General features: G+C 46.3%; 1 protein-coding gene across 4 annotated transcripts; it reads right to left on the bottom strand.

Annotated features, from left to right (window-relative positions):
• Positions 1 to 11,456: 11,456 nt before the first annotated feature.
• Positions 11,457 to 16,635, bottom strand: LOC123105977 (WAT1-related protein At5g64700-like). 4 transcript variants are annotated; one of them, XM_044528161.1, is made up of 7 exons: positions 16,309 to 16,635; positions 13,011 to 13,022; positions 12,804 to 12,917; positions 12,470 to 12,710; positions 12,115 to 12,273; positions 11,877 to 12,028; positions 11,457 to 11,704 (listed from the first exon to the last, which is right to left on the bottom strand). In XM_044528161.1, exons 1-7 carry the CDS (start codon positions 16,494 to 16,496, stop codon positions 11,554 to 11,556), a joined length of 1,017 nt encoding a protein of 338 aa, XP_044384096.1. In that variant the 5' UTR covers positions 16,497 to 16,635; the 3' UTR covers positions 11,457 to 11,553. The 4 variants fall into 4 exon arrangements, with proteins under 4 accessions (XP_044384096.1, XP_044384094.1, XP_044384095.1 ...); XM_044528159.1 differs by having other exon boundaries at positions 13,011 to 13,073; positions 16,309 to 16,633; XM_044528160.1 differs by lacking the exon at positions 16,309 to 16,635 and adding an exon at positions 13,233 to 13,951.
• Positions 16,636 to 17,013: the final 378 nt, after the last annotated feature.

The raw sequence follows: 17,013 nt of genomic DNA, 5'->3' as shown, positions 1-17,013 counted from the left end.
TCCTCCCCCTGGCCCGCCAGTCGGTGGCACATCGACCACCATTTCCCTCCACTTTCCCAAAACGCCCCGCCCGCTCGCGCTCCCAGCCATGGTCGATGACGCGCCGACCCTTGATGCCGCCGCCGGCCTCGCCTGTGCCCCGCAAGACCGCGACGCCACCCAAGAAGAAGAAGAAGCTGACGCGGAGTGGGTCGTGCAGTCGGCGAAGCGAACGGACCAGAGGCACGTGGCAGACGCAAGGGACGAAGCGGCGGCCGTCACCGCCCTCTCTGCCGCCGCGCAGCAGGAGGAAACCAGTGCCCGAGTCGCCGCCGCAATGAGGGAGGCCCTGATGTACCTAGGGTTGAACTCTGTCCAGATCGGGCTCATCAGCGCCGCCGTGGCCGCGACCAGCACGGGCTCGTCAGCGTTTCCTCCCATGGTGCTGCCAGAGTCGCCGCGCACGTCTGCCACGCAGCCGATTCCCGGCTTCCACGTCTATTCGGAAGCTTCCCACTTCTCTTGGGAATGCTCGCCGGAGGTGAGCATGGTGGCGCCATCCACGCCCGCGCCCATGGCCATCGACCTCAACGCCACGTCGGTGGCCAGTTCATCATCCTCTAGAGGAGCGAGGAAACGCTCGCGGGAGATGCCAGCCGACATGATCCCCGGCGCACACAACCTGTTCGACAGAATGGCGGCGGCCGACGAGGACGAAACGGCTAGCTGTTTCATCATGGAGAACATCATCTTCGAAGGTGGTGCAGCGGCCACTGCCTCCGTTGGCGGTGCCGCTGCAGCTGCCTATGATCCCGAGGAGGCCCAAAGCCATGACGACTGAGCGCCATTCACGCCATCGAGCTATGATGAAGCTGGCATGGAGGACGCGTTCATGCAAGATCAGGTCGGTCTGGGCAGCTTCCCGCTCGACCACGGGTTCCCAGAGGACTACAACCTCGAGGAAGAGGATGATATGGACATCGACGGGGAGCCTTTGTTCGAGGACGAGCTCCTCAACCAAGCCGGCATGAAGCCAAAGCGCAAAAGCAAGTGGACGAAGGCATACACCCCGTCCGAGGACAAGCTCCTTTGTGAGTGTTGGAGGGGCATTGGGCAAGACCCCAAGGTCGACGCCGAACAAAAGGCATCAACCTTTTGGATTCGTGTGCATCACGAGTACCATGAACACAAGAAGTTTATGCCGTACCAAATGCAAAGCAAGTGTGGGTGGGTGTCCCTCTCGAAGCGATGGAGGGTGATACAACAAGAGTGCAACAAGTTTTGTGCCATCCTTGAGACCATCAAGGCACGCCCCATGAGCGGCATCGCATGCAAGATATGTTATACATGTGCCCCTCTTCGTATCTGTTTACATTTTCATTTATGCTTGCATGTCCATTTGCCCATATGCTTGCATGCTATTCATTTGTAGGCATTCCAAGCTTTGGAGGCATTCAAGGTCCAACATGATGGCAAGTCCTTCCACCTCTCCCATTGTTGATGGTCATCAAGGGGAAGGAGAAGTTCAAGGCGCAATATGCCACCCTCATGTCGCATGGGGGGAAGGATGTTGGAAATATGCCCTAGAGGCAATAATAAATTAGTTATTATTATATTTCCTTGTTCATGATAATCGTTTATTATCCATGCTAGAATTGTATTGATAGGAAACTCAGATACATGTGTGGATACATAGACAACACCATGTCCCAAGTAAGCCTCTAGTTGACTGGCTCGTTGATCAATAGATGGTTACGGTTTTCTGACCATGGACATTGGATGTCATTGATAACAAGATCACATCATTAGGAGAATGATATGATGGACAAGACCCAATCCTAAGCATAGCACTAGATCGTGTAGTTCGTATGCTAAAGCTTTTCTAATGTCAAGTATCATTTCCTTAGACCATGAGATTGTGCAACTCCCGGATACCGTAGGAGTGCTTTGGGTGTGCCAAACGTCACAACGTAACTGGGTGGCTATAAAGGTACACTACGGGTATCTCCGAAAGTGTCTGTTGGGTTGGCACGAATCGAGACTGGGATTTGTCACTCCGTGTGACGGAGAGGTATCTCTAGGCCCACTCGGTAGGACATCATCATAATGTGCACAATGTGATCAAGGAGTTGATCACGGGATGATGTGTTACGGAACGAGTAAAAGAGACTTGCCGGTAACGAGATTGAACAAGGTATCGGGATACCGACGATCGAATCTCGGGCAAGTATCGTACCGCTAGACAAAGGGAATTGTATACGGGATTGATTAAGTCCTTGACATCGTGGTTCATCCGATGAGATCATCGTGGAACATGTGGGAGCCAACATGGGTATCCAGATCCCGCTGTTGGTTATTGACCGGAGAGTCATCTCGGTCATGTCTGCATGTCTCCCGAACCCGTAGGGTCTACACACTTAAGGTTCGGTGACGCTAGGGTTATAGAGATATTAGTATGCGGTAACCCGAAAGTTGTTCGGAGTCCCGGATGAGATCCCGGACGTCACGAGGAGTTCCGGAATGGTCCGGAGGTAAATAATTATATATAGGAAGTGCTATTTCGGCCATTGGGACAAGTTTCGGGGTCACCGGTATTGTACCGGGACCACCGGAAGGGTCCCGGGGGTCCACTGGGTGGGGCCACCTGCCCCGGGGGGCACATGGGCTGTAGGGGGTGCGCCTTGGCCTATATGGGCCAAGGGCACCAGCCCCAAGAGGCCCATGCGCCAAGAGAAGAGGGGAAAGGAAGAGTCCTAAAGGGGGAAGGCACCTCCTAGGTGCCTTGGGGAGGATGGACTCCCCCCTTGGCCGCACCCTTCCTTGGAGGAAGGGGAAAGGCTGCGCCCTCCCCCTTTCCCTTGGCCCTATATATAGTGGGGGGAAGGGAGGGCAACCTTACCCAAGCCCTGGCGCCTCCCTCTCCCTCCCATGACACACCTCCCTCCTCCCGCAGTGCTTGGCGAAGCTCTGATGGAATCCCGCTACTTCCACCACCACGCCGTCGTGTTGCTGGATCTCCATAAACCTCTCCTTCCCCCTTGCTGGATCAAGAAGGAGGATACGTCGCTGCTCCGTACGTGTGTTGAACGCGGAGGTGCCGTCCGTTTGGCGCTAGGATCATCCGTGATTTGGATCATGACGAGTACGACTCCATCAACCCCGTTCTCTTGAACGCTTCCGTGCGCGATCTACAAGGGTATGTAGATCCACTCCTCCCTCGTTGCTAGATGACTCCATAGATTGATCTTGGTGACACGTAGGAAAATTTTGAATTATTGGTACGTTCCCCAACAGTGGCATCATGTGCTAGGTCTATGCGTAGTTTCTATGCACGAGTAGAACACAAAGTAGTTGTGGGCGTTGATTTTGTTCAATATGCTTGCCGTTACTAGTCTTATCTTGATTCGGCGGCATCGTGGGATGAAGCGGCCCGGACCGACCTTACACGTACTCTTACGTGAGACTGGTTCCACCGACTGACATGCACTAGTTGCATAAGGTGGCTAGCGGGTGTCTGTCTCTCCCACTTTAGTCGGATCGGATTCGATGAAAAGGGTCCTTATGAAGGGTAAATAGCAATTGGCATATCACGTTGTGGTCTTTGCGTAGGTAAGAAACGTTCTTGTTAGAAACCCATAGCAGCCACGTAAAACATGCAAACAACAATTAGAGGACGTCTAACTTGTTTTTGCAGGGTATGCTATGTGATGTGATATGGCCAAAAGGATGTGATGAATGATATATGTGATGTATGAGATCGATCATGTTCTTGTAATAGGAATCACGACTTGCATGTCGATGAGTATGACAACCGGCAGGAGCTATAGGAGTTGTCTTAATTTATTTATGACCTGCGTGTCAACATAAACGTCATGTAATCACTTTACTTTATTGCTAACCGTTAGCTGTAGTAGTAGAAGTAATAGTTGACGAGACAACTTCATGAAGACACGATGATGGAGATCATGATGATGGAGATCATGGTGTCATGCCGGTGACAAGATGATCATGAAGCCCCAAGATGGAGATCAAAGGAGCTATATGATATTGGCCATATCATGTCACTATTATTTGATTGCATGTGATGTTTATCATGTTTTTGCATCTTGTTTACTTAGAACGATGGTAGTAAATAAGATGATCCCTCACTAAAATTTCAAGAAGGTGTTCCCCCTAACTGTGCACCATTGCGAAAGTTTGTCGTTTCGAAGCATCACGTGATGATCGGGTGTGATAGATTCTTACGTTCACATACAACGGGTGTAAGACAGATTTACACACGCGAAACACTTAGGTTGACTTGACGAGCCTAGCATGTGTACATACATGGCCTCGGAACACAAGAGACCAAAAGGTCGAGCATGAGTCGTATGGTAGATACGATCAACATGAAGATGTTCACCGATGTTGACTAGTCCGTCTCACGTGATGATCGGACACGGCCTAGTTGACTCGGATCATGTAATCACTTAGATGACTAGAGGGATGTCTATCTGAGTGGGAGTTCATAAGATGAACTTAATTATCCTGAACATAGTCAAAAGGTCTTCGCAAATTATGTCATAGCTCGCGCTTCAGTTCTACTGTTTAGATATGTTCCTAGAGAAAATTTAGTTGAAAGTTGATAGTAGTAATTATGCGGACTAGGTCCGTAAACTGAGGTTTGTCCTCATTGCTTCATAGAAGGCTTATGTCCTTAATGCACCGCTCAGTGTGCTGAAACTCGAACGTTGTCTGTGGATGTTGCGAACATCTGACATACACGTTTTGATAACTACATGATAGTTCAGTTAAACGGTTTAGAGTTGAGGCACCGAAGACGTTTTGAAACGTCGCGAGACATATGAGATGTTTCGAGGGCTGAAATTGGGATTTCAGGCTCGTGCCCACGTCAAGAGGTATAAGACCTCCGACGATTTTCTTAGCCTGCAAACTAAGGGAGAAAAGCTCAATTGTTGAGCTTGTGCTCAGATTGTCTGAGTACAACAATCATTTGAATCGAGTGGGAGTTGATCTTCCAGATGAGATAGTGATGTTTCTCCGAAGTCATTACCACCAAGCTGCTAGAGCTTCATGATGAACTATATCAGGGACATATATGATGATCCTTGAGAAATTCGTGATGTTTGACACCACAAAAGTAGAAATCAAGAAGGAGCATCAATTGTTGATGGTTGGTGAAACCACTAGTTTCAAGAAGGGCAAGGGAACGAAGGGATACTTCATGAAACGACAATTCAGCTGCTGCTCTAGTGAAGAAACCCAAGGTTGAACCCAAACCCGAGACTAAGTGCTTCTGTAATAAGGGGAACAGCCACTGGAGCAGAATTACCCTAGATACTTGGTAGATAAGAAGGCTGGCAAGGTCGATAGAAGTATATTGGATATACATTGTGTTGATGTGTACTTTACTAGTACTCCTAGTAGCACCAGGGTATTAGATACCGGTTCGGTTGCTAAGTGTTAGTAACTCGAAATAAAAGCTACGGAATAATCGGAGACTAGCTAAAGGTGAGATGACGATATGTGTTGGAAGTATTTCCAAGGTTGATCAAATATCGTCCGCTCCCTCTACCATCGAGATTGGTGTTTGCGTTGAGCATAGACATGATTGGATTATGTCTATCGCAATACGGTTATTCATTTAAGGAGAATAATGGTTACTCTGTTTGAATAATACCTTCAATGGTCTTGCACCTAAAATGAATGGTTTATTGAATCTCGATCGTAGTGATACACATGTTCATGCCAAAAGATATAAGATAGTAATGATAGTACCACCTACTTGTGGCACTGCCACTTAAGTCATATCGGTATAAAACGCATGAAGAAGCTCCATGTTGATGGATCTTTGGACTCACTCATTTTTGAAAGGATTGAGACATGCGAACCATGTTTGTTGGTAGATATGCATAAAGAAACTCCATGCAAATGGACCATTTGGACTCATTTGATTTTGAATCACTTGAGACATGCAAATCATACCACATGGGCAAGATGACTGAAAGCCTCAGTTTCAGTAAAATGGAACCAGAAAGCAACTTGCTGGAAGTAATACATTTTGATGTGTGCAGTCCAATGAGTGCTGAGGCATGTAGTGGATATCGTTTTGTTCTTGCTTCACAGATGATTTGAGTAGATGTTGAGTATATTTACTTGATGAATCATGAGTCTGAATTATTGAAAGGTTCAAGTAATTTCAGGGTGAAGTTGAAAGATCGTCGTGACAAGAGGATAAAAGATCTATGATATGATCATAGAGATGAATATCTGAATTATGAGTTTGGCACAGAATTAAGACATTGTGGAAATGGTTTTACAATAGATACAGCCTGGAACACCATAGTGTGATGGTGTGTCCGAACATCATAACTGCACCATATTGGATATAATGCATACCATGATGTCTCTTATCGAATTACTACAATAATTTATGGGTTAGACATTAGAGACAACCACATTCACTTTAAATAGGGCACCACATAATTCCGATGAGATGACACCATATGAACTATGGTTTAGAAAAACCTAAGCTGCCATTTCTTAAAAGTTTGGGGCTACGACGCTTATGTGAAAAAGTTTCAGGTTGATAAGCTCAAACCCAAAGCGGATAAATGCATCTTCATAGGACACCCAAAACAGTTGGGTGCACCTCCTGTCTCAGATCCAAAAGCAATAAGGGATTGTTTCTAGAATCGGGTCCTTTCTCGAGGAAAAGTTTCTGGGAGGATGGTGGAGACTTGATGAGGTTATTGAACCGTCACTTCAACTAGTGTATAGCAGGGCACAAAGAGTTGTTCCTGTGGCACCTACACCAATTGAAGTGGAAGCTTATGATAGTGATCATGAAACTTTAGATCAAGTCACTACCAAACCTCGTGGGATGACAAGGATGCGTACTACTTCAGAGTGGTACGTAATCCTGTCTTGGAAGTCATGTTGCTAGACAACAATGAACCTACGAGCTATGGAGAAGCGGTGGTGGGCCTGAATTCCGATAAATGGCTCGAGGCCATATAATCCGAGAGAGGATCCATATATGAAAACAAAGTGTAGACTTTGGAAGAACTACTTGATGGTCGTAAGGCTGTTAGGTACAGATGGATTTTAAAAGGAAGACGGACAATGATGGTAAATGTCACCATTAAGAAAGCTCGACTTGTCGTTAAGATGTTTTCCGACAAGTTCAAGGAGTTGACTACGATGAGACTTTCTCACTCGTAGCGATGCTAAGAGTCTGTTGGAATTATATTAGCGATTATTGCATTATTTATGAAATCTTGCAGATAGGATGTCAAAACATTGTTTCCTCGACGATTTTCTTGAGGAAAGGTTGTATGTGATACAACCGGAAGGTTTTGTCAATCCTGAAAGATGCTAATAAGTATGCAAAGCTCCAGCTATCCTTCTAAGGACTGGAGTAAGCATCTCGGAGTTGGAATGTACGCTTTGATGAGATCATCAAAGATTTTGGGTTTATACAAAGTTTATGAGAAACTTGTATTTCCAAAAAGGTGAGTGGGAGCACTATAGAATTTCTGATGAGTATATGTTGTTGACATATTATGGATCAGAAATGATGTAGAATTTCTGGAAAGCATATAGGGTTATTTGGAAAGTGTTTTTCAATGGAAAGCCTGGATCAAGCTACTTGAACATTGAGCATCAAGATCTATAAGGATAGATCAAAACGCTTAATGGTACTTTCAAATGAGCACATACCTTGACATGATCTTGAAGGTGTTCAAGATGGATCAGTCAAATAAGGAGTTCTTGCCTGAGTTGTAAGGTATGAAGTTAAGACTTAAAGCTCGACCACGGCAGAAGAAAGAGGAAGGACGAAGGTCGTCCCCTATGCTTTTATCATAGGCTCTCTACAGTATGCTATGCTGTGTACCGCACCTGAAGTGTGCCTTGCCATGAGTTAGTCAAGGGGTACAAGAGTGATCCAAGAATGGATCACAGACATCGGTCAAAGTTATCCTTAGTAACTAGTGGACTAAGGAATTTTCTCGATTATGGAGGTGGTAAAAGAGTTCGTCGTAAAGGGTTACGCCGATGCAAGCTTAACACCTATCTGGATAGCTCTGATTAGAGATACCGGATACGTATAATGGAGCAACAATTTAGAATAGCTCCAAGTAGAACAGTTATTTGAAATGGCTCCAAATATAGCGTAGTAGCTGCATCTGCAAGATGACATAGAGATTTGCGAAGTACACACGGATCTGAAAAATTCAGACCCGTTGACTATAACATCTCTCACAAGCATAACATGATCAAACCCAGAACTCATCGAGTGTTAATCACATGGTAATGTGAACTAGATTATTGACTCTAGTAAACTCTTTGGGTGTTAGTCACATGGGGATGTGACCTTGAGTGTTAATCACATATCGATGTGAACTGGATTATTGACTCTAGTGCAAGTGGGAGACTGTTGGAAATATGCCCTAGAGGCAATAATAAATTAGTTATTATTATATTTCCTTGTTCATGATAATCGTTTATTATCCATGCTAGAATTGTATTGATAGGAAACTCAGATACATGTGTGGATACATAGACAACACCATGTCCCTAGTAAGCCTCTAGTTGACTGGCTCGTTGATCAATAGATGGTTACGGTTTCCTGACCATGGACATTGGATGTCATTGATAACGGGATCACATCATTAGGAGAATGATGCGATGGACAAGACCCAATCCTAAGCATAGCACTAGATCGTGTAGTTCGTATGCTAAAGCTTTTCTAATGTCAAGTATCATTTCCTTAGACCATGAGATTGTGCAACTCCCGGATACCGTAGGAGTGCTTTGGGTGTGCCAAACGTCACAACGTAACTGGGTGGCTATAAAGGTACACTACGGGTATCTCCGAAAGTGTCTGTTGGGTTGGCACGAATCGAGACTGGGATTTGTCACTCCGTGTGACGGAGAGGTATCTCTGGGCCCTCTCGGTAGGACATCATCATAATGTGCACAATGTGATCAAGGAGTTGATCACGGGATGATGTGTTATGGAATGAGTAAAAGAGACTTGCCGGTAACGAGATTGAACAAGGTATCGGGATACCGACAATCGAATCTCGGGCAAGTATCGTACCGCTAGACAAAGGGAATTGTATACGGGATTGATTAAGTCCTTGACATCGTGGTTCATCCGATGAGATCATCGTGGACCATGTGGGAGCCAACATGGGTATCCAGATCTCGCTGTTGGTTATTGACCGGAGAGTCATCTCGGTCATGTCTGCATGTCTCCCGAACCCGTAGGGTCTACACACTTAAGGTTCAGTGACGCTAGGGTTATAGAGATATTAGTATGCGGTAACCCAAAAGTTGTTCGGAGTAACGGATGAGATCCCGGACGTCACGAGGAGTTCCGGAATGGTCCGGAGGTAAAGAATTATATATAAGAAGTGCTATTTCGGCCATCGGGACAAGTTTCGGGGTCACCGGTATTGTACCGGGACCACCGAAAGGGTCCCGGGGGTCCACCGGGTGGGGCCACCTGCCCCGGGGGGGCACATGGGCTGTAGGGGGTGCGCCTTGGCCTATATGGGCCAAGGGCACCAGCCCCAAGAGGCCCATGCGCCAAGAGAAGAGGGGAAAGGAAGAGTCCTAAAGGGGGAAGGCACCTCCTAGGTGCCTTGGGGAGGATGGACTCCCCCCTTGGCCGCACCCTTCCTTGGAGGAAGGGGCAAGGCTGCGCCCTCCCCCTCTCCCTTGGCCCTATATATAGTGGGGGGAAGGGAGGGCAACCTTACCCAAGCCCTGGCGCCTCCCTCTCCCTCCCATGACACACCTCCCTCCTCCCGCAGTGCTTGGCGAAGCCCTGATGGAATCCCGCTACTTCCACCACCACGCCGTCGTGTTGCTGGATCTCCATCAACCTCTCCTTCCCCCTTGCTGGATCAAGAAGGAGGAGACGTCGCTGCTCCGTACGTGTGTTGAACGCGGAGGTTCCGTCCGTTCGGCGCTAGGATCATCGGTGATTTGGATCACGACGAGTACGACTCCATCAACCCCGTTCTCTTGAACGCTTCCGCGCGCGATCTACAAGGGTATGTAGATCCACTCCTCCCTCATTGCTAGATGACTCCATAGATTGATCTTGGTGACACGTAGGAAAATTTTGAATTATTGCTACGTTCCCCAACAAAGGAAGCCATGGAGCAGCTTGGGGAGGGCGAAAAGCCACGGCCGCGAGGGAAGACCAACTCCAAGAAGGAGGACAAGCGTGATGCGGCGTTGATTTCTTTGCTTGCAACCGTGGAGGGCATGATGAGCAAGAAGGACACAAGGGAGGAGAAGCGTCGGCAAGATAAGGAAGATCAAATGAACACCTTCATGGAGATCCAAAGGGGGAGGCTTGACCTCGAGAGAAGCAAGCCAAGATGCTTGCGATGGAAGCGGAGAAGCAAGCCAAGATGCTCGAGATCGAGGCCGCCAATGCCAAGAGAAAGGCAAAATAAGTGGCACTCGCTAGCATGATGACGGGGGTGGAGGTCATGAAGGTGGACCTGAACACCGTGTCGCCGAGGAAGAGGCGTGGTTCGAGAAGATTCAGGCCGACATGCTCAAGTTCAACAACGAGTGATCTATGGTGGAGAGCATCATCCTTTTTTTGTATGCCGGCAAGTGTGCTGGCATGACCACGGCTGAGATGGCGTGGTCAAATTCCCACCCCTTTTTGTGTGCTGGCATGTGTGCCGACCGCTGGCAAGTGTGCTAGCATAAACTGTGTGGTGTATTTTTGGGAGACTGGCTTTGTATCCCGGCCGTTGGCATGGCACCAGCATGAATTTTGGCCGATGGCATGGCCGCTGACATGATCTATGACCGCGAGCCTTTTAAAATTTATGTGTGGACATGAAATGGGTCCTGTGCATTGGGCGCATAGCCGACCCAAATCAAAAAGAGGGCGGACGTCGAGCGGGCGACCAACCCAAATGGACAAAAAACGGACAAAGAGCACGTCCGTTTGGGTCGGTGCATTGGAGTTGCTCTTATGCAATGTGGTGTAGGTTTCCTTTGTGGATTCCCACCTCTCCAACGGTGCGACTATCTCCCCTCCAAGGGAGTGAACATCGAAATAAATCTTCGTTTCCCCGTGCCTTCGATTGTCCTTAACCGTAGCTCATTCATTTGTGTTTTACTTTGGTCCCTTGACCTTGCAAGCATTATAAATATTGTAGAGATCTATTCACGCCCTGGCCCCTCGCAGATCCACCTCGATCATTTCAGACAGGAGGAAAAGGCATGAGGCAGTGGAGAGATACAATAATGCAGGGTCAATGCTTGAGGACTTCATATAAAACCAAACAAAGAAACTACAAAACTTAGAACTAATTGTGTCATTTTGCTATTTTCACTGTCTGGTTTAAAATTCGCTAACTAAAATGAAGACAACTACCATAATCAACAATTTGGGATATTGACCTTTTTACGTGATGATCAAATTGGATGAATGGTTGAGGACATCACAAACAATATTGACCTTTTTCCTCTGTTTTTCGTAATACACAAACTTCTGAATAGTCCCTTTTGTAATATTGCCAAATGAAATAATCATACATTAGCTACTGATTTATCATTCTTGTCTCCACTCTGAAACAACATTTGTTCCTTTGGATTTTCTTCACTCGGAGGTACCGATTCTTTTCTCTTTCCCCAAAGGAAAAGATAGAGCCCAGCTAGAATCATGAACATGCCTAGAACACTGCATGCATGTAAACAGATCGGTTATTAATTGCAAGGAAACTCAGCAACAAATTTTAAGAAAATAATGTTAGTAATTGGCGATGCATATTTTGGTATATACCTACGGTCTTAAGAACGTTAGCCAAAATCAGCACTTATTAACATAGGATGGAGAGAAGTGGTAAGCATACCTCCCAACGGACAGATCATTGCCGAGAAGCAACGAGTCGAGAATAGTAGTGAAGAACACCGTCACGGCGCAAAACATGGCCGGATAGGTTGGCCCACGCTGCGTGACGACCCACGAAATCATCACAAATTTGGCAGCAGTGTTGAGTATTGCCTGCAGCAAGATGTAAATGAGGACCTTCAACTGAGGGCCACAAAGTGAACTGATGCACAACAAAAGGAATAGCCGAATAGTTTTACCGAGTACACAATGGTGAGCAAGCTCATGTTCCATTTGAGCGCCCATGTTGCCTTCTCTCTGTTCATCGCAACCCCCACGACAGCCGTTTGGATGCTCCCCACGAAGCATGTAGCGACAGTGGACCAGTACTTATATGGGAACACTTTTAGCATCTGAGCCTGCTCATTACAAACTCATATATAATTAAGCTGTATTGGTCACACTTTGCTTAAGAATTTTAAAAAAGGTAATACTCCCTCGGAGGAGGAGTTGAATTTTGCATGAAATACCTGTACAAAATTAATGATATATAGGTAATACTATTTATTTGAGACGTTGCAATAGTGACTTGTTGCTTATATGTTTGTTATATACCTGTACTGTGTACCAGACGGCGAGGCTGAGGCTGCTGGTGATGAGCAAGATGGTTCCACGCACATGGTGGTGACCAAAAGCAGCTCCGGCTTGCTTCGGGTGGTAGCCAATGATATTTGTGGGCCAAAGGTGCAGCACCTTGCCCTTGTACAGGCTGATCACCAGCGTTCCTCCAACGCAGACTAGGGTTCCGACGACCTTGATGTTCCCCACCAGGCTCCTCATGTCCAGTGGCTCCTTCCTGAGAAAAATAACAGTCGGTTGTTGCAGTTCCTTCCTCTATGGACCCAATATTCCTAGTAGGCGTTTGTGATTATATTTCCATCTTGTTTACCTGAAAAGAACCGCGAGGATGAAGGCGGCAATCGGTATGATGTTATAGAAGTTTACCGCGTATCCTGGCGATGTGTCTCCGAGGCCAATGTAGGCGAAACCAGGAATTGTGAATCTGGAAGGTGAAAGCAACAATCACCACTACTTTGTGCGTAGATATTTATCAGAACCATTGCCGAACTGAGATGATGTGAACGAAATGACTAACCCCACAAGTGCACTGGTGAAAATCCATATGAACGCCTTCAGTGTAAGCTCCTTCAACTTCCCTCTAGATGAGGTGATGAGGGTAAGTAAACAGATAATCATTTGCAAAATGTTTTTATATCACGACACATTTTGATAATTACTTGCCAAATGTTTCCTGTCATATGACAACCATGAGAAGGAGAAAAATATGCTAAAATAACAGTAGTTAATTAGAGCTAACTTCTCAAAGAACATCGCCAAGGGGATGGCCAAGATGGCGCCAAGGAAGAAGCGGTACGTGAGCAAGGTCCAAGCAAGTGACCCACTGTCCACCACCACCTTTGTGAGCAACATTAACCCTGTCGTGAAAATTTGGATCAACAACATGAAGATGGCAGGCCACCATTCCTTCACGTTCGTCGAGCCCCCCATTACTGTCGCTGTACGTACGTGGTGGAGAATTGGAGAATGGAGATAGCCTTTGAGCAAAGTGACAAGGAGGGAATGGCAAAGCTACGGGGAGGGAGGGGAGATGAGTGCTAGCTCTCACAACTCACCAAGTGCTTGTCATTCTTTATGTGTGAGCTAGTGGCGTGCATGCACAGAGAACTTGTGTTTGCAAGATGTCTCCACCCTCTAATTTTTCTCTTTATGTTTGAGGGATATATAAGAGTTATTCCTCAATCTCTAAAAAATAAATAGTGGAATATGGGTGGGCGGTGCATGCTCTGTTAGCTATACAAAGAATTTATGTTTGCATCTAATTAGCTATACTTTCAACTTTCTAATCTTTCAGATTTATGGCCTGCTCTGTTAGCTACATGCCTCCAATTAATTACTCCCTCTGTTTACTTTTATAAGGCTTTGAAGACATTTCAGACAAGGTGCAAATTAGCTTACTTTCAGTTATCTAAAACGACTTATAAAAGTGAACGGAGGGAGTAATAAAGTAATTCCTAGCCTTTTGTTGTAGACTTGGTTTCATTCGAGTAATGAGCTCAACCTCTATCATGTACTCCCTCCGATCCAAATTAATTGACACGGATTTAGTACTAAATCCGTGTCAATTAATTTGGATCGGAGGGAGTAGTCTGTAGGATACTAGTGGAATTTCTTTGTAAGCCTTTCATGGTGAAATACTACTCGTTCGGCGGAGGACTTCCAAAACCCAAAGACATCGAGAGCTAAACCCATATTGGTAAATAACCATATGAGAAGCATATGCAAGGTGTGTTGTTGTTGTTGTTGTTGTTGTTGTTGTTGTTGTTGTTGTTGTTGTTGTCATGAAAGGCTAGTGAGATCCTGGGTTGGACTTGCACGGCATCGCGGCACGTGGCCGGCGATGTGAGAGGTCCGTGTGACGGCTTGTATGGCAACGATGACGTTGGTGAGCGATGGTCTGGTAGAGGCAAGACGTTGTTAGTGGGCTTGGCTCTGGCATGTCCGAGTATCTTCGTCTTGGTCTTCGCTTGTTGTGAAGTCTGAGCTGCTATGCTTTTTGAGCCTCTTCATTTGAGCGGCGTACGATGACCTGGAAGGGGCGGTCCGGTGGTGAAGATCTTCTTCGGCGCGGGTCTTGCGCATCTCCTCTCCGGAGCTTGTCATCAGAGTCGGAGCTGCCTGTTGCTACGCGAGGGTCGACTGTTTGGCATGGGCCGGCATGGGTACCGGCGTCTGTTGCGACGAGGATTTCGTTTGTGGAAGTTGAATGGTAAAGTCGGAATCACTGGCTCGTGGAGGAGTGACGACGATGAGACCTGGTGGAAACCTCAGCTTTGTGTTTCTTCTCGCCAGCGTGTGTGTCTTCGTGTGGGTGGCCAGGTCGCGTGGTGTTGCCCTTGGCCGGCGAGGTTCTCGTGTGTCGCTTGTTCGAAGGTGTCTTGATGGGTCGTCAGCGGCGAAATCGGAGTCGCCTGCTCGGGGAGAGGTGATGACGATGACATTGCAGGCAACCTCGGCAGTGTCCTCTTCTTGGTGGTGTGTGTGGTCTCGTCGGTGCCAAGTCGACCGGGGTGCCCTTTCTTGTGGTTGTGTTGTAGCGGTTTTCGCCCGGTTCTTTGTTAATTAACCGGGCAACTTGTTACCCTTTTTCTTATTAATGAGATGAGGCAAAGCTTTTGCCTCTGTTTCGAAAAAAGGCTAGTGAGATCTTGAGATTTTTTTGAGAGAAATAGCTGGACTTTGCTGCATATTTTTTTAAAAAGATCTTGGGAAAATATGTTTGGCATATCAGATTTGATATGCTTATGATTCCCACGCCTACAAACCCAGTATAGCTTCTTTGTCCATCAGGAAAGAAGATAAACAATAGCTAAACACAGTACAGAAGTAACAGAACACATGCTGGCGACATGGTGAACGCAACGGACAAACACGCCATAGACAAAACACAAACCATATATTGGTCCAGCAGGGAAGAACATAACAGATCAATATAAATGCAAAGATCATGCATATTGTAATTTCTGATCATGAGGTGGTGCTAGTGTATCCAATTACTTTTAATTTACGAGCGTAATTTTCGTTGATGCGGCCTTAAGTGTTACTTGTAGACCATGTTGTCTAACTTTGTGACAATGATTATGAACAAATGTTATAGGTCTTTGCAAAGTTTGATTCCCAAATGACATCCGAGCAGCTTTGCAAAAAGTACAGAGCTACATAGCTCCTGGGATGTAAAAAAATACAGAGATTTTTTTTTGAAATGTTTTGCTATGTTTTTGATCCAGGTGTAGCCCTAGCCAGTAGCCACTACTTCCCCTTCATTCCCTAAAGATGTGATCGCCCTCCATACTACTTATAAGGCAGGCGCCAAGGTTGTGTTGTTGTCATGGAAGACTCGTGAAATAGATCCTGGTAACATATGTGCGTGGCATACATATCAGATTTGATATGCTTTCAGTTCCCACCGCCAAACTCAGTAGCTTCTTCGGCCGCCAGGAAAGAAGACAAATGGTCTGTCAAGCTAAACTTGTCTGGAGACTACTCCCTCTGTAAAGAAATAGTCTTTCGTGGTCTAAACAATCTTATACATTTTTAGGAGTACATGCTAGTGACACGGCGGCAACAGGCAAACACAACATGCCATCCACCCATAGGCACACACGAACCACATATCAATATAAGTGCAAAGAAGGAATTCGATCACGTCACGTCATGAATATAATCGGTCAGAAATGCATGCGTGCATAAATTAATAAGTGCTCCCTCTAACAACTTTGTATTAAACCAGCGACATTTAATATAGATCGGAGGGAGTAACAATAAAATCTTGAAGATGAGATGCATTGGCGGTGAGTAGAGAAGCGATGACGTACGGCTCAAGGATGAGGGCGAGAGGGACAACGAGGGCGGCACCGAGGAAGAAGCGGTAGGTGAGGAGGGCGAAGACCATGAGGCCAGCGTCGACCACCACCTTGGTGAGCAGCAGCTGCCCCGTGGTGAACAGCTCGATGAGCACCATGCAGATCGCCGGCCCCCACTCCGACTTAAACGACGACCCCATCGATAGATTTTCGACGATCGAGACGACGAGAACTTGGTTGATCAGCCAACAAGAGAATAGGAGTTGTGTGATGCGAGTTGCGGGGGGGTCGAGTGGGATGGGTGATCGATGGGCCAACCACTGGAGTGAAGTAACAAACCAGGGGAGAGATTCTTGTGGGATCGGGCGGGCGAGCTGCAGGCCGTGTGACCCATTCTTCGCTCCTAGCTAGATTCACGCGCAACTGCTACAGCAAGTTCAGTCTGCTTGGTAGAGAGTAGATTCAGCCAGTCTATTGGGCAGATTCTTTAGTTGGACTTTTCCTTTTTCTTTCAATACTTCTGCTTACTTTGTTTTACCTTTTATGTTATCATTTTTTTGTTTCTATTTCCACCTTTTTGTTGTCTATTTATGTCCTCCTTTTCTTGGATTTTTTTAACATATTTTCTAGAGTACATGAATATATATTCAAAATGTGTATGAATATTTTCTAAACAAAACTAGCTATGAACTATTTCTAAAAATACATGAACCTTTT

This window comes from Triticum aestivum, chromosome 5A, assembly GCF_018294505.1.
Source record: "Triticum aestivum cultivar Chinese Spring chromosome 5A, IWGSC CS RefSeq v2.1, whole genome shotgun sequence".
Lineage (NCBI taxonomy): Eukaryota > Viridiplantae > Streptophyta > Magnoliopsida > Poales > Poaceae > Triticum > Triticum aestivum.
The sequence above is the reverse complement of the archived record's forward strand: the minus strand, read 5'-3'. Positions and strand labels throughout refer to the sequence as shown.

Bases quoted from the DNA above. Each gene is read 5' to 3' on its own strand.
- LOC123105977 (XM_044528158.1), bottom strand. From the start codon at position 13,423: ATGGGGGGCTCGACGAACGTGAAGGAATGGTGGCCTGCCATCTTCATG. The intron at 12,711-12,803 runs GTAAACAAGATG...TATTTTTCTCAG, and splicing joins ATCCTCGCGGTTCTTTTCAG to GAAGGAGCCACTGGACATGA. The intron at 12,274-12,469 runs GTATATAACAAA...TGTAATGAGCAG, and splicing joins CCGTCTGGTACACAGTACAG to GCTCAGATGCTAAAAGTGTT.